Source organism: Canis lupus, chromosome 2 (assembly GCF_011100685.1).
Source record: "Canis lupus familiaris isolate Mischka breed German Shepherd chromosome 2, alternate assembly UU_Cfam_GSD_1.0, whole genome shotgun sequence".
NCBI classification, from domain to species: Eukaryota; Metazoa; Chordata; class Mammalia; order Carnivora; family Canidae; genus Canis; species Canis lupus.
In genome coordinates this window covers 68,404,623-68,421,028 of record NC_049223.1, presented here as the reverse complement: position 1 = coordinate 68,421,028, position 16,406 = coordinate 68,404,623, and the positions used below count along the sequence as shown (strand labels likewise).

At 50.4% G+C, this 16,406-nt stretch overlaps 1 protein-coding gene across 1 annotated transcript; it reads left to right on the top strand.

Annotated features, from left to right (window-relative positions):
* The first annotated feature begins 275 nt into the window (after positions 1 to 275).
* TXLNA (taxilin alpha) lies at positions 276 to 15,207 on the top strand. Its single transcript, XM_038531255.1, has 11 exons — positions 276 to 424; positions 963 to 1,172; positions 1,806 to 2,144; positions 3,760 to 3,851; positions 6,147 to 6,317; positions 8,153 to 8,347; positions 8,993 to 9,112; positions 9,330 to 9,404; positions 9,906 to 9,998; positions 10,390 to 10,485; positions 11,788 to 15,207. Exons 2-11 carry the CDS (start codon positions 995 to 997, stop codon positions 12,112 to 12,114), a joined length of 1,686 nt encoding a protein of 561 aa, XP_038387183.1. The 5' UTR covers positions 276 to 424; positions 963 to 994; the 3' UTR covers positions 12,115 to 15,207.
* The last annotated feature ends 1,199 nt before the right edge of the window (positions 15,208 to 16,406 follow it).

Sequence of the window (16,406 nt, the reverse complement as noted above, 5' to 3'; positions counted from 1 at the left end):
GTTGAGGCTGGTAAGGGCGTGCGGGAAAGAACAGCCAGGCACAGGGCTCTGGACCTGAATCATAAATTCTGCACGACAGGAACCAGGCGGATTCCAGTATTCGTGCAGAATGACTAGCTCCTTTCAGACCTCCTGGGTATCCGCCTCCCAGGACTGAAGTCCTTTCTATTGCATCTTGGGAGTTGGGGGTCAGCCGCGGTGCATGGAGGGACATGTAGTCCTTTCCCTCCCCCTCCGCCTGCCCAACTCACCCGCCTCAAAGGCCGCCTCAGGCTGCCTTCGCTTCATCTTTCCCAGCAAGCCCCGCGAGAGCGCCGGCTATTGATTGGCTGTGGCAGGAGCAGGCGGCTTGGCCGGCAGCGGTTACCCAGGGTTTCCGGTGCGAGGCCAGAGCGGGCGAAGCCGTCAGGAGGTCGGCAGTGAGGTGCGTGTTGCGGAGGTTTGGGGGGAACAAGGCGACCAGCAGGTCGGTGGGCCTGAACACTCTCGGTCGGTGGAGGGAATCACGCCGATTCCGCGCGAGGGAGTGGGCTGGGGGGGGCAGGGCTGGTCCTGTGCGCATGCGCGGACGGGAGGCGCGCGGGGCGTGGGTGGCTGCGCGCGGGGGGGCCCACGTGGGGCTTGGGGGCCGGAGGAGGGATGGGAATCGAGCGTCCCGCCACGTCAGTCTCCGGCCCTGAGCCTATCCCGCGCTCGGCCTGTGGTAAGGGGGCTGTGTAGTGCCGGGAAGCGGCTTCGAGAAAAAGGAGGCCTCGCCTGCCGCGCTTCTGAAGCAGCGCCCCGAAAACCTGCCTGGGCGCGCCGTGCTCCTCCGACTGGCCAGAGAGAGAACCGTTGGCTCCCTCTGGTGAGGGACGGCCAGTGTGTCCTAAGAAGCTTTGTGCACCCGGGATTGGGATTTCGGATCCAGGCTGTGAAGAATTTTGAAGTCTGGAATATAGCGAGTGTGCTTGTTTCTATAGGATCTGTTTCCAGCCTAGCATTGCAAACCACAATGAAGAACCAAGACAAAAAGAACGGGGCTGCCAAGCAGTCGGGCAACACTTCCAACCCAAAAAGCAACCCGGGGCAAGCCGAAGTAGGACCAGAGGGAACCCAGGGGCGCCCCAGCCAGCCGGCTCCTGCGACAGAAGCTGAAGGTTCCTCCAGCCAGGCTCCAGGGAAGACTGAGGGTGTGTGCCATTTCTGCTTTCCAGCGGGCAGGGGGAGGAGTTTGTGGTGCGCCAGGATAGCTTCTGGAGTTCCAGGCCTAGGCCACTGTTTACCCAGGAAGGAGGAAATGTAGAATGAGAGGAGGACTGCCACCCGCAGATCCCTCTTTCCCCAGGGTGTTGATAGAGCCTCCCACTCAAAGCACAGGAGCAGAACTCTTAAGAGAAGGCTCTGACAGGGTTAAGTCAGGTGGCGCTCAGATGAGACACCCAACCAGCTAGCCCGGCTTAGAAATGCTGCATTCACCAGTGGGCAACTACTCTTCATGTTGGAGGCTTTCTTAGAACTTTTTTAATAGCAAGAAATGATTTTTGCAGGGAGGGGAAAGGGAGGGACTAGATGTTGAGCTCCAGGTACATGCCATCCCTATATGCTGGATGCTTTATTTCCTTGATTCCTTTCACATCTATAACAGACATGATTGGGCAATAGTGGGAAATAATCTTATTTTATGGGTAAATAAACTAAGGCTTAAAGAAAGTAGGCAACATTTAGCCCCAACCAGTAAGTTTGGGCCTGAAAAATCCCAGCAAATGGAATTAACCATCTTGTTTCTCATTTCTCATTCTGCCGCTCATCTTGCCCTGCCACAGGAGCACAAGCCAAAACTGCTCAGTCCGGGGCCCTCCGTGATGTCTCTGAGGAGCTGAGCCGCCAGTTGGAAGACATCCTGAGTACATACTGTGTGGACAACAATCAGGGGGGCCCAGGTGAGGATGGGGCACAGGGTGAGCCTGCTGAACCCGAAGATGCAGACAAGTCCCGGACCTATGCTTCAAGGAATGGGGAGCCTGAGCCAGAGACCCCAGTGGTCAATGGTGAGAAGGAGACCTCCAAGGGGGAGCCGGGCACAGATGAGATCCGGACCAGTGACGAGGTTGGAGACCGAGATCACCGAAGGCCACAGGAGAAGAAGAAAGCCAAGGGTCTGGGTGAGCAGAGGGCAGCTACTGGTGAGGTGGGGATGTTTGGGCTAACCTGCTGTCCCAGGATTCAGAGGAAATTACTTTCTGGAGCACCGAGTCACATTAGTTTGATCCAAGCAAGGGGTGTGGACCGTAGAACAGAGGGGTGTAGATGGGATCCTGTGTCAGCCAACACTATCTCTAACCTGCTCTGTAAACTTGGGCAAGACCTTTCTCCTTTCTGTTCCTTAGTTTTCGTTTCTCTACAGTAAGATTTGGACTAGCCCAGGGTTGAAAACACAAATAAGCCAAGTTAGACAGGGGACCCTAGGAGGACAAGACATTGCCTACTTCATCCAAAGGGGTGATTGCCATCTGGTCCCACCATGCTGATAGCATATAATACTACAGGCTAAGTGTAGCCAGCCTTTTTTTTTTTTTCCCCCCCTCATTCTTTTTTCTCCTTTTTTCCCCTTTGTTATTATGCAGTTAAGTGAAATCTCTCTGGATTTTTAACAATTGGCAACTGAAGAAAAAAAAAAAAAAAACAATTGACAACTAATATGCTGGGAGCCAAACAAAACTCGTGTGGGTTTTGGCCTACGTGCTAGTGCTTTGCAGTCTCCACACTGATCTTTCGAGCCTCTTGGGTTTGACACTTCAGGAGCCTGGTGCTGTGCTATGTACAGGAGCCCTCCAGGGAGACAGAAGGAAGCCCCTTTGACTGAAGCACAGTGAGAGAAAGTTATTGGGGGCAGGGGACTAGTGTGTATGTTAAAGAATCAGAGTTAAGTGATATTATACCTGTGTCTTAGTCCTTAATTCCCCACCCTCTGTTTGTCATCCTAATGGAAAGGGTTTTTTTTGTTTGTTTTTGGTTTTATTTTGTTTTGTTTTTTAAGATTTTATTTATTTACTCATGAGAAACACAGAGAGAGAGGCAGAGACACAGGCAGAGGGAGAAGCAGGCACCATGCAGGGAGCCCGATGCGGGACTCGATCCAGGGGACTCCAGGATCACTCCCTGAGCCAAAGGCAGACGCTCAGCTGCTGAGCTGCTAAGCCACCCAGGCATCCCTGTTGTTTATTAATCTTGGGATCACATATCGGAAGATATATTTGTTTAAAAGTTCACTGTTTAGGAGGGAACAAATAAAGTTCACTCTTTGGCTACCACTGTTGACAAATGTTTAGTAGTTACCGAGGAAACCTATTCCTTTTTGCCTCCTTCCTCTTTCGAAAGGGCTTTCCTTGCATTGACACAGTAGCACTTAAATTGGCCATTGGGATGTCTTTTTTTTTCCTCCTGCTATTAGAGCAGGCAGGTTTTTTCTCCCACTCTCAGTGTTCACCATGGAGTCTCCACATAGACTCAGTTATTAGTCTATTAAGCATTTGTTGAGCATGTCGTCTGAGATGGGCACCAAAGACAATATGGAGCAGCACTGGGGCCACAGTAATAGGCTGAGTTCAGTTGGTGGTAACCCTCATGAACCACACGGTCTAATGGGATGACAGCCAGGTCAACAAACAGTATCAAATATGATAATGTAGGGCTGCCTCAAGGCCTGAGAGTGTGGGCCGAGGCCTGGGGAAATCCCCAGAGAAGGGGGTACATGATTTTGATCCCTGTGCTTTGCAGGGAAGGAGATCACGTTGCTGATGCAGACATTGAACACCCTGAGCACCCCAGAGGAGAAGCTGGCAGCTCTGTGCAAGAAGTATGCTGAACTGGTCAGTTCTCCCCCTTCTTCTTGCATCCGCCCTGCCTTGGAAAGTCAGCAGGCCACCTGGCATGGGGTTGAGGGTGCCGGGGCAGGTGGGTGGCTTAATTCCTATTCAGCCTCTCTCAGCCTTTTCTCCATCTGTTAAGTGGAGAGTCAAGTCCCAGCTGGCCCCTTCCATGTTGACTGTAAGAAGAAACCCTTCATATTACAGTGGTAAAACCATAGCTCCTGGCCCCAGTCCCACATACCATGTCATCTCACACCTGTGTGCCTCAGTGTGCATCTCCCCAAAAAATGCACAGTGCCATCCTCACATTTAAACTAACACTGATGTGATACTCTAATACGCATATTTCCCCATTTGTTTAAAATGTCAGTTTGATCAAATCAGGGTCTACAGGAGATCCATCTAATACTTTAGGTCCTTACAACTTTTTTTCCTTTTATTCCAAAATAGTCTTCATTTACTGCCAACCTTTTTCTCATGACATTGATTTACTGCAGATCAATCGCCCTGTGCCTCACTTCTTCGCTTTTGTGGTGACATTTAACTTCTTCCTTTACCTCCTTAGTTCCTGTAGATATAGGGGAAATTAACTCTAGAAGCTTGATCCAATCCAAGTTCAACTATTTTGATAAGAACTCTACATAAGTGGTACTCTGTAGAGAAAGTGTGTTCCTCCCACTTTTACTGATGGAAGATTGTCCACTGAGTTCAGGTGGGGCCAGCCAGGTTCCTCCCTTGTCAGGTTGCCATCAGAATTTGTATAAATGGATTAATCCACTGTGGGTCATTTCCTAACTACTTGTTTTTAAGTTCTTTCACTCCATTTTCATTTATTAGCTAGAATTCTCTAAGAAGTTTTTCTCATTTGTAAAATTGGGAAAAATCACACCTGCCTTGTGGGGTTGCTATAATGATTAAATAAAGGATAGGATATGAAAAAGATACCACCCCTTCAGAATGAGCCATCCAGGGAAAGATTGATGAAGAGAGCAGGAGCTGAGTGATGTTCTCAAGTAGAGAAGGAGCTAAGGGCCAGAGCATAAGGAGAAGGCTGGCTGTGTTGGGAAGCACCACTGGATCCTGGTAACCAGAGGAAAAGGCCGGTGCAGGTGGATGGGCAGAGGTGGAACTTATGCCCCTGTGCCTCTGGTTGCTTCCATTCTCAGGGAAATGAGAAAGATATTTTTTGCTGGGCCAAAGGAGAGCTGAGAAGGAGGAGGATGAAATAGTTCTCTGGAAGAGGAGTGTGACTAACATAAGGAATATGGTTAGGCCGCATGGCAGACGAGGGTCTTCCTCAAATGGGTAGTTAGGAATTAAAAGAGGTTCTTCTGCTTCAGTGCCTGTGCAGAGGAATCAGAGGTTGGGATATCAGGGTTGGGGTTTTGATAGGAAAAGGGGGCAAGAGAGTTGAGTGTAAGAAGTCTTAAGACAAGTATAAGAAGGTCAGTGATTATTTAAAGACACATTCAAGGAAAGTGAAAGGATAGTTGGGTCACTGGGTTGGAGGTCCAGTATGGTAGACTTTCTGGGGCCACAAATTTTGGATGGAATGAGCTAGAATGGTAGGGGATAGTGGTCCTGCCCTGGGATGAGATAATGGAGGGGTGTGTGCTTCTGGGTAATGACAAAATCTGGATCTGATGTCCAGGACAGTAACCATTAGCCAACTGAAATGTGGCTAGTCTAGATTTGGATGTGCTCTAAGTGTAAGATACAACTTAGGTTTCAAACACCTAAGGAAAGGGGAAGAAAAAATAATGTTCAATGACTTGAACAGTTGTCATTACATAGAGTTGCACTGTATCAGCGTTGACTAGGCTCATGGGAGGGTAGCTGATGTGGGGAAAAGACAGGGTCTGAGAAGGTTAAGATCTGTCCATAATGAAAAGGCCAAAATGATAACAGCAGTCATGTTGAGTGAAGTGGCGCTAAGTTTCAGAGCAGTGAAGAGGGAGTGACGGGGGTCTATTGAATACAAGGAGGAGTGGTAAGGGGTGTCATCTGAGGACATGAGTGTCACAAAGGTTGAAGGAATGTAATGGTCTGAGAGTCTTGAGAACTTCATCTCTAGAGTTAGAGTGGGGAGAGGCTGGGGTCTGCAGCCTCTGAATCCCTGCTTGTCGTAAGTGCCTGTTTCTGTATACTGGAGATGGAGCCCTTGGGTTTATCGGAGAAGTACATTAAGCACCCACACAGTGTCCAGCCAGAACTGTTAACAACTGGAGTCGGGAGAGGGCCGGGGTCCCTTGGGAAAAGCCCGACTAGGCACTTACTTGCCTTCCTGCTCCACAGCTGGAGGAGCATCGGAACTCCCAGAAGCAGATGAAGCTGCTGCAGAAGAAACAGAGCCAGCTGGTGCAGGAGAAGGACCACCTGCGTGGGGAGCACAGCAAGGCTGTCCTGGCCCGCAGTAAGCTAGAAAGCCTGTGCCGGGAGCTCCAACGCCACAACCGCTCCCTCAAGGTGGGCTGGCCCCTACGACTCTGGTTCCCTTGACTTCCACTTTTCCTTGGTGGGCTTTCCCCTTAAAAAGTAGCACGGAGGGATCCCTGGGTGGTGCAGCAGTTTAGCGCCTGCCTTTGGCCCAGGGCGTGATCCTGGAGACCCGGGATCAAATCCCACGTTGGGCTCCTAGTGCATGGAGCCTGCTTCTCCCTCTGCCTGTGTCTTTGCCTCTCTCTCTTTCTTTCTCTGCCTATCATAAATAAATAAATGAATGAATGAATGAATGAATGAATGAATGAATGAATAAATAAATAAATAAATAAATAAATAAATAAATAAAATCTTTAAAAAAAAAAAAAGGTAGCATGGGATTTTGGCAGAGAAATTGATTTCCCCAGTAACGCCCTGCCTTAGGGATAGCTGCCTGTAACCACTTGACCTGTCCCTGTGTCAGGTATGGTGAGGGAGCCCAGGAGGCAGGTCTTTGATATTGTTCAGTTCACTGGCAGTCTGCAGGTAAGTCAGGTTCCAGCGCTGGTGGACAGCTCCTCTCCCAGACTTAAGCAGTCTGAAATGCTGGGTCTTTTTTCTTTGTCCTGCTTCTCCTCAGGCAGGGTCCGTCTGGTAAAGCCCAGTCACTGCTGTGACCTCTGGGTGGTTTTTATATATGTATCCTTTATATATTTGTTACAAATTTGGGTCAGTGAATATATAGTGTTTTCCAGCTTGTTTTGTTCATTTTTAGTTTGTCTTTGACAACATTTTTACTGTAATATAAACTTGATATGAGAGATTCAGAGGTGACAAAAGTATGAGATTCAAAGGTAACAGTTGCTCACCCTCCTCAGCCCCAGTGTCCAGGAGAAACCACTGGGAAGTACACCTACTTACCCATAAGTTTAAGTACAGCCTTCAGACTTCCTGCATCCATATGTAATTTTCTATAGGGTTCTTTAAATGGAGAGGTCATGTGTATTGTTTCACATCCTGTTCTGTCCTCTCACCTAACATGTATAGCTCACTTTTCCTTTTTTTTTTTTTTTTTTTTTTTTTGAGGCTGTCTCATTCTTTTTTTTTTCCCCCTGAGATTTTACCTATTTATTCATGAGAGAGACCCAGAGAGAGGTAGTGATATAGGCATAGGGAGAAGCAGGCTCCTTGTAGGGAGCCCGATGGGGGACTCGATCCCAGGACCCTGGGATCATGACCTGAGCCAAAGGCAGACCCATCATTCTTTTCAATAGCGTTGTTGTATGCGTATTCTGTATTTTGTCAGTGCCCTAGTTAAGGAATTGCTGAGTTGTTTTTAAGTTTACAGTACTTCATACGTAGAGCTACAGTGAAAGTTCTTGTTATATATATTCTTGGGTAAGTGTATCTAGTTTGTCCCTAGGATAAACCTCAGAAGTTAAAGATCTGGGTCAAAGAGCATGCACGTTATATAAGTTTTAATAGACTTTGCCAGATTACCTCCCCACCAATATTGTCCTCGTGCCTAATTCTGCACAATCTTGCCAACCCTGGGAACTACTAAATTTTAACTAGTTGGTGAGAGGTGAGAAATGAAAGCACAAAACAAGACTGCTTAGCCTGAGTCTGGAAGAATGGACTTCAGGAGACCTAGATTGCTCTAGAATGACACTTAGGTGTATGCCTGCATTCTTCTAGGGAGAGAATATCTCCCTTGCTGTCACCTGATAGAAGGGTAGAGGGGTCCCCTGGGAACCCCCATTGGCATGGCATCTTGGAGCCTGGCTGGTGCTGCTCACTGAGAGTAGAGAGGGTTGTGGGTATAGAGCATTGTGGGCTGGGGAAGAGCAGCTGATGGAGCCAGGGCTGACTTCTCTGCCCAGGAAGAAGGCGTGCAGCGGGCCCGGGAGGAAGAGGAGAAGCGCAAGGAGGTGACCTCCCACTTCCAGGTGACACTGAATGACATTCAGCTGCAGATGGAGCAGCACAACGAGCGCAACTCCAAGCTGCGCCAGGAGAACATGGAGTTGGCTGAGAGGCTCAAGAAGCTGATCGAGCAGTACGAGCTGCGGGAGGAGGTAAGGAGTCCCAAGCAGCCAACACCCGCCTCCAGGCCACCTTTCCTTTACTATCTAGAACACAAGTGTGTCCCCATGTACCTTTTCTCAACTGCTCTGACCTTTGAAGTCCCACTGAGTTCCGCGCCTCCTCCTCATTCCTGCTCTCACCTGCCCCCGGCTCCTGGGGCTCCTCAACATTTAGGACTGCCACTCCCTGAAATTTGCACATCTAGTCTTGGTCTATAGGTGGGGAGATCTTTGCCAATGGGGCTAAGCGGTTGTGTTGGTGGAGGTGTCGTTTTTGTCCTTTCTTCCCATTTACAAGGGAGTCGGGCTACAAAAGTGAGGGTTGTTAGCCCAGCGGAGTGATCTCTTGGGGCTGGAGGTTTGAGTGTATTTATTACTTGGCTTCCTGGGAGCTGATCTCATCCCTGTGCACACCTAGGACTGACTGGAGAGAAACAAGGTGAGGTTGGGAAGTAGACCTTCCAGGGATTTGGGGCCCATGTGCTATAGAACATGCGGGAGTCCAGCGTGTCACAGTGAGATGGGAGGCTGGGCAGGGTACCCTGGTGTCTGCAGATGGGACATCCATGCAGCCCACTGGGCCTCCCGAGAAAGAGAGCTGCTGACAGGTGGCCCTCCTACCATGCCTTCCTGCAGCATATCGACAAGGTCTTCAAACACAAGGACCTGCAGCAGCAGCTGGTAGATGCCAAACTCCAGCAGGCCCAGGAGATGCTGAAGGAGGCAGAGGAGAGGCACCAACGAGAAAAGGACTTTGTGAGGCTCGGGCCCTGTACAGGGGAGTCTGGAAGGCGGGGTGGATTCTGGCTCAGCTCAGAGTCATGTTTGTAAGGGAAAGTTGCTGCCTGGCCGGGCCAGGACGCAGCTTACTCAGGGAGCAGGACACTTTGTGGGTACTGGGGTATATGGCTAAAAAAGACCAGACAGCCCCTAAGGGTTTCTGACAAGATCTGGGGTCCTATCTTGAAAATAGCTCCTCAAAGAGGCAGTGGAGTCCCAGAGGATGTGTGAGCTGATGAAGCAGCAGGAGACCCACCTGAAGCAGCAGGTGAGACAGTGTGTCCTGATCCTGTGCCTCTGAGGTCACCTTACTGGGCCCCCATCCTAGGGGAGGGAAATGGGACCCTCGTTCTAGGACCACCTTGACTGCTGTGTGACCTTGCTGAGCCTTTGTTCTGTCTGGACCCGCCCAGCACCTATGGTGACCAGGTGGCTAGGTGAGCTTGAAGGACTTTGTTCCTAGTTGGAAGTGTTGTGCAGCTTTTGAGGAGGCAAAATGAGAATGGTTGTTCTTAATTACATAAATTGTACTTAATTTCGAAGAGAAGTTTGAAAACAAACATAGAGGCAAAATATAAGTCACCCCAAATCCTACTTTCTAAGCTTAACATTTTGGATTCTGTTCTTTAAAATAGCTTTTCTGCTTTAAAGAAAAATGGTATCTCGATAGAATTGTTGGGTCAGAGGTCCAAGGATAGGTCTGACTGCATTAGCCATAAGTGCATTCTAGAGAAGCATAATCTTATCTCTGGGCTTCTTTCTCTCCCAGCTTGCCCTATACACAGAGAAGTTTGAGGAATTCCAGAACACTCTTTCCAAAAGCAGTGAAGTGTTCACCACATTCAAACAGGAGATGGAAAAGGTAACTGTGTCCAGCCTGAGTGTGGCTACAGGGGCACCCTGGGCCTGCCTTCAGGAAGCCCCCAACCCCTGGGGTTCCTTCTGGGGAGCTATTCACAGTAATAGCATGATTGATACCAGGGATGGGCTGTATGGAGGGAAGGGGTCAGAGCCTTTCCCGCCTCTCAAGGAAGCATCACTGATATGTGCATCCTCCAGGTTGTCCTGGAGAAGAGGGGCAGCCTTGTCATGTGGTGGTGGTGGTGGTGGTGGTGGTGGTAGTGGCGGTGACATTTACCTTGAGATGTCTTCAGGTGGCACAGACAGCGTGCTGTAACATGTTGCCCACCTTGGAGATTCAGATGGACAGTCTGTCCCCCTGACTATTTTCTTCTATGTGTCCCATAACTCAGATGACTAAGAAGATCAAGAAGCTAGAGAAAGAAACCACCATGTACCGGTCCCGTTGGGAGAGCAGCAACAAGGCCCTGCTTGAGATGGCTGAGGAGGTGGGCCGAGTGTGCTCTGCAGCTACGGGGGGTAGGGGAGTGCAGTTTTTGAGTGACGGGCCCTTTCCTATACGTTCTGCAAGTAAGTCATGCAGCTGGCATGAGGTGGAGCTGGGACTCATAAGTCCATCTGCCCAAGTCCAAAGGCACTGCCAGTGGTCACCCTGTGGGAGATGATGAGCCCAGTGGTAGATTTGCAGTAGAAGCAAAGAGAACAAATGGTAGGTAGAAGTACAGGAACTGAAAAACCAAGGGGTACCAGTGGTGGGCACAGTTTATATGCAGGGTGGCTCAGCTAATTTGATTTCGTGGTTTGAGATGCAGAAGGGAACTAATTAGTGTATGCCAGATCCTCCTCAATGTTTTAGGTGATGCCAATTCATTGAACCTTCTTGAGATCTATGAGGTTAATGTTAGTAGTTTGTTTGTTTTTTTAAGATTTATTTATCTAGGGGCACCTCGGTAGCTCAGTTGGTAAAGCATCTGACTTCAACTCAGGTCATAAGCTCAGGGTCCTGGGATCACTCTGATTTGAGCTCCCTGCTGAGCAGAGAATCTGCTTATCTCTCTGCCCTTCCCCCCTCACTCGTGCACATGGGCATGTGCACACATACACACTTTTTGTCTCTCATCATTTTTTTTTTTTTTTTTTTTATGAGAGAGAGGCAGAGGGAGAAGCAGGCTCCATGCAGGGAGCCTGATGTGGGACTCGATCCCAGGTCACCAGGATCAGGCTCTGGGCTGAAGGCGGCGCTAAACCGCTGAGCCACCCAGGGATCCCCTCTCTCAGATCTTTAAAAAAATAAAAAATAAAAAAAGATTCATTTATTTGAGAGAAAGAAAGCATGCACCTAGGTGCATATACAGGCGGGGGAGATGAAAGAATCTCAGGCAGGCTCCTTGCTGAGCACAGAGCCTGACATGGGACTTGATCTCAACCCTGAGATCATGACCTGAGCCGAAATCAAAAATCAGGTGCTTAACCGACTGAGCCAACCACGCACCCCAGTAGTCCATTTTAACAGATAAGGAAATAGGCTCCAAAAGCCAAGCCTTACTTTGCCAGTGTCACCTGATGGATAAAGGAAGAAATATGTTGTCTTCAAGTCGTGCTGCTTCTCTGCACCACAACCCTACCAACAGCCAGGTCTTGGCATATGCCAGGGCTATTTTCCTAGGAAGGGGCAGGGTTTTGATGCTGGCCTGCTCATAGTATCATTCAAGTGTGAATGTTTTCTACCAAGTGACTCTGTTGGGTGGGGGATTAATGGCATGGCACTAAGGCCCGGTTTCTCTCCCCAGAAAACACTCCGGGACAAAGAGCTAGAGGGCCTACAGGTAAAAATCCAGCGGCTAGAGAAGCTGTGCCGAGCACTGCAGACAGAACGCAATGACCTGAACAAAAGGGTGCAGGACCTGAGTGCTGGTGGCCAGGGCTCCATCACTGATGGTGGCCCTGAGCGAAGACCAGAGGCTGCAGCTGCCTCCAAGGAGCAGGGTTGTGAGGGTCCTGGGGCCCAGTCACCTGGGTCCCCAAGGGTCACAGAAGCTCCTTACTGCCCTGGAGCACCGAGCACAGAAGCACCTGGCCAAGCAGGGCCCCAGGAGCCCACCTCCACCACCGCCTAGGAAACCTGGCACAGGGGGCGTGCTGGGAAGGGAGCAAGCAGCCCAGCCAGGCCTGGCCCATGCAAGGCTCCCACCGCTAAGCAGTCCAGTGCTGAGGCCCAGGGTGCTTTAACCTGGCTGACATCTGACACTTGGCAGTTTTGGATTTTGTGGGTCAGTTTTACTTAACATATGGCATATGTGCAAGGCCTCATACATTTCTATCAGTGTAAAATGGGCTTGCACTGGAGGTGGGGGTGTGTACGCATGAAGTCACTGGCTCTTCTGTGAGCTGAAGAGTCTTAAAGAAGAGCTGCCATCTGTAGCTGCTGTCACAGTGGGCTGGCAGGACAAGTGACTTGAACATTCCCCTGCCTGATTTGAGGCTCAGAGCTCAGACCCCCCCCTCCCCCTTCCTGCCCTTCAGGGCTCGTGACAAGTGGCACACACTCAGGCCTTGACTTTGTTTCCCTCGTTAACAGGGCTTGGGCGGCTCTGGCTCTCGTAGCTACCCTGGAAGCTCCTTTGCTTCTCATAACCTGGAGAAGGGGGTCCCTGGGCAGAGCCTGCAGAGCTGGGAATCCACCTGCTGTCCTGCTTTGGACAGGGGATCTGGAGAAAGTTGCTATGGGCTGGTACACTGTTAGGAGCCCTCAGGTGGTGCCAGGACCAGGCCAGCGATGCTTCTCAGTAGCCTTATCATTCACAGGTGCCTCTCTAGCCTGCACAAATGATTGACAAGAGATCACCCAAAGGATGCTTTCTGAAGGTTTCTGTTTTGTTTTTTGTTTTTTTGTTTTGCACATGACAGTGTGTGTATGGATCTGAGGAAGGAGGTGGGGTGCTGGTGCAGTTGGCCTCCAGTGCCCCCCACCCTCACCACCCCACCTGGTATCTTTGCCATGTTGGTGCTGAGCTTTTCTGTTCGGTGAAATCAGATTGTGGTTAGGAGGAAGGGAAGGGTATCTGATGGTTTTGCCACAACCTTGCCTATGTGTTTGAATCCTGGGAAGCCACTGCTGATGCCCATCACCACTGTCTCCATGCAGCAGTTGCTGGGCCCTGTGCCCAACTGCCCCCTTGGCATTTAGGAGTCTGTGTCTGCTTCTGACCCCACCCTTCATGTGCGATCCTTGAGATTTGCCCTGGTTCCATTGCCTAAGGAATAAGCTGAAGGATGTCCTCCTTGACATCCCAGTGCCTGTGTGGAAGCCCCTGGCTCTTGTCTGACAGCTGAGGAATAGACTTGGCAATTGATGAGCCTCAGAAGTCCACAGAACGACTGCAGGTATTTGGGTCTGGTGCCCCCCCTCCCTGCAACCCCCAGCCCTTGCTACTCTGGACTGGAAGTTCTGCTGGTTGCACACTTGCTAGGGTATTAACCAGTCTGTATCGAGCAATTTTCTGGAACAACAGAATGAGGCTCAGACTGGGAAGCTGGGCTCTGGTGGGCTCATACTATAGCCCACCTCTAGCCAGCCCTTGCTTCAGTGTAGCTGAGGGAGCTGTGGGCCAAGAGGCACAGGATGGTGCAGTTTTGTTTCTTGCTGAATTTCCTTGAAGCTAGTTCATTATTCTGCAGGTCCCTTCATCTTCAACAACCAGCCCACTCTCCATGCCTTTTTCTTCAATCCCTCACATAAATAGGTTCACTCAGTGCTCGTGAAATTGTCTTATGACTTAGACCAGAGATGGCAAATGAATGGCGCACCATGTTTCCTCTGCCCCCAGGGCAGGTACCACTAATTAGCCTCCGAGTGTTTCCCACTAATTTCTGGTATATCCATTTCTCAAGATTCCCCCAGCAGCCAGTACAAGTGTTGAGACCTGTTTGCCATTGCTGGCTGAGCTACTGCTCTCCCGTGGAGACGTGTTTCCTAAGATCTTTCCCTCTGAGATGCCTGTATCTGGAATAGTCCCTGGGTCTGTCTTTTCCTTTCCTGATATGGCTGTCCCCCACCTCCAATCCGTGTGTCCGGCTGAGACACGAGAACTGCCAACCCCATACAGGGTTTGCTGGGCTCTGGAAGTGCAGGGAAGAGCCAGAAGCTTCTGCCTGCCCCAAGTAAAGAGCAAGAGGCCTGCAGTAGCCCATGTGATTGCCTCGTTTGCTTCAGCTACCTCGTAGAGCCCAAGGGGATTGAAGGGGAAGGCTGTCCCCCCAGTGTGGGGGATCATGGCTGTGCAGCCCAGCTGCCCTCAGAGACCCAGTCCAGCCATTGTGGGATTGTGGGGCTACAGTGAGCAGGGTGGCCCCAGCCAGTCTTCCCAGGTCCAAAATCCAGGCCCTGGGTGACTAGAACCTTTGCTCTCAGCTCCAGCTGAGTCTAGGCATCCAGGCCAGGCTATAGGAGGATCCCATTCTCCCTCTTCTTTCCGTTGACCAAATCACACTAATCACTACAGCTGCTCTGCTTGTTCTGCTTTCCAAAGTCAACCCAGGTACCTGGGTGCCGCCCTCACCAGGGCAGGTCCCACGCACGTGACCTCAGTTTTAGGACCAAGAGCTGTGTTGGATTCTTAGATTGCTAGCTTTTCCTCCAGGGGACCATTGCCGGTGAGGCTCACAGCCCAGAGCCCTTGGCCCTGCTGAGAGTAATTTGTATTCCGGACCTTGTCCAGCTGAGAGCCTTGTACACCAGATTCTTGAGGTATCGGCAGCACTTTTTGTTTTCCATGAGGTTTTTGGACCATGGGCTGAGCTCAGGCACTTTCTGTAAGAGAATGTTGTCCGTAAAGATGGTTGATTTGCTTTCACTCCTCCACTCCCATCACAGCGGCCCTCCTGAGGGCTGACCAAGAGGCCAGTGGAACTGCCCTGGTGGCTGTGGGGGAGGGCCAAAGCCTGCTGAGCTGATTGTCCAGCTGCTGCTCCAGCCCTCCCACCTTAACAGCACAGAGGTGGTCACCCCAGGGACAGCCAGGCACCTGCCTGGGGGAGGGGTGCGCCTTCTGTCCCTGTCACTGCTTCCCATATGGCCCAACCTGGCCACCTGGATTGGTTTTAAAGCTGTGCTGACAGCCTTTTTTGTCTCCTTTTGGTATTCACAACAGCCAGGGACATGATTTTGATGTATTTTAAACCACATTAAAAATAAAGAGTCTGTTGCCTTACTTGTTTCTCTCCTAACCTTTGTGGTCATTTGGTGCTTCTGGATCCATCTAGGCATCACTGACGTGTCTGGATCTGCTGCAGAGCCCTTGGCTGTGCCCTGTGGTGCATCTTCCAGAGTGCTGCCTGCCTGCCTGCCAAGAGCCACCACAGGCAAATTCATTTGAGCTGCCTGAATAGAGCCCTTGGCAAAGTTGGCATGATGTTCATATACATAGAAGCATCAGATTTCTTTCATTCAATGAAAAGTTGTCCCTGCCCCGTGAAGGGCTAGGCTAGTGATGAAGATACTTTTTTTTTCTTTTTTTCAGTAATCTCTATATCCAACGTGGGGCTTGAACTCCCCAACACCTAGATCAAAGATCACATGCTCTACTGACTGAGCCAACCTGCTCCCTGGAGAAAGATGCTGGGTTTTTTTTCTTCTTCTAATACTTTTATTTGAGAGAGCACATGCAGGGGGAGCTCCCAAGGGAGAAGGAGAAGCAGGCTCCCCGCTGAGCAGGGGCCCTGACAGGGGGCACCATCCCAGGACCCTGGGATCATGACCTGAGCCAAAGGGAGATGCTTAACTGACCGAACTGACCGAGCTACCCAGGTGCCCCAGAAAGTTCCCTTAAGACAAAGCTGGTGGTGCCATGGAGCACAAAGGAAGCTCCTGTCCCCTTCAGCAAGGAGCTAGGGGTGGACACCTGGGAAGGCCTTATGACCCAAAGGGCAAGTAGAAGTTTGAGAACTCGATTTAGTAGTGTAGTTCACCTCGAGGTGCAGGTGCACAGGAGGGCAACAGGAGGATGTTATCGAGAACCTGTGTGCCAGGTTAGGGGATTTGGAGTAGATCCAGAGAACACAGGGAACCACTGAAGGTGCTAAGTTGACCATCGGGAAGATCCATGAGGAAGGCATAAGGTAAGGAGACCAGAGACCTAGGCATAGGCCAATTTGGGCATAGCCCAAATCAGATGGCTGGACAGTCACCACTGCTGTTCAGGGCTGTCTGCTATGGGCAGCATCCTCTGGCATTGGCCTACCTCTGAATTCCTTTGATTTTGTACGTTCCCTAAGAGCACTTTTGCATGCAGTTCTGAAGAATGGGTTGGTTTCTTACATACTCCTGCTCACCCAACCAAGCCCAGGTACAAAAGCTGGGGCTCCTGTCCCAGCACCCTATTCTCTCTGGAGGCTGGGTTGGCCTGGCATA

Coding starts and splice junctions, on each gene's coding strand:
- TXLNA (XM_038531255.1), top strand. CDS start 995: ATGAAGAACCAAGACAAAAAGAACGGGGCTGCCAAGCAGTCGGGCAAC. Junction 9,113..9,329: donor ACCAACGAGAAAAGGACTTT/GTGAGGCTCGGG, acceptor TCTTGAAAATAG/CTCCTCAAAGAGGCAGTGGA. Junction 9,999..10,389: donor TCAAACAGGAGATGGAAAAG/GTAACTGTGTCC, acceptor CCCATAACTCAG/ATGACTAAGAAGATCAAGAA.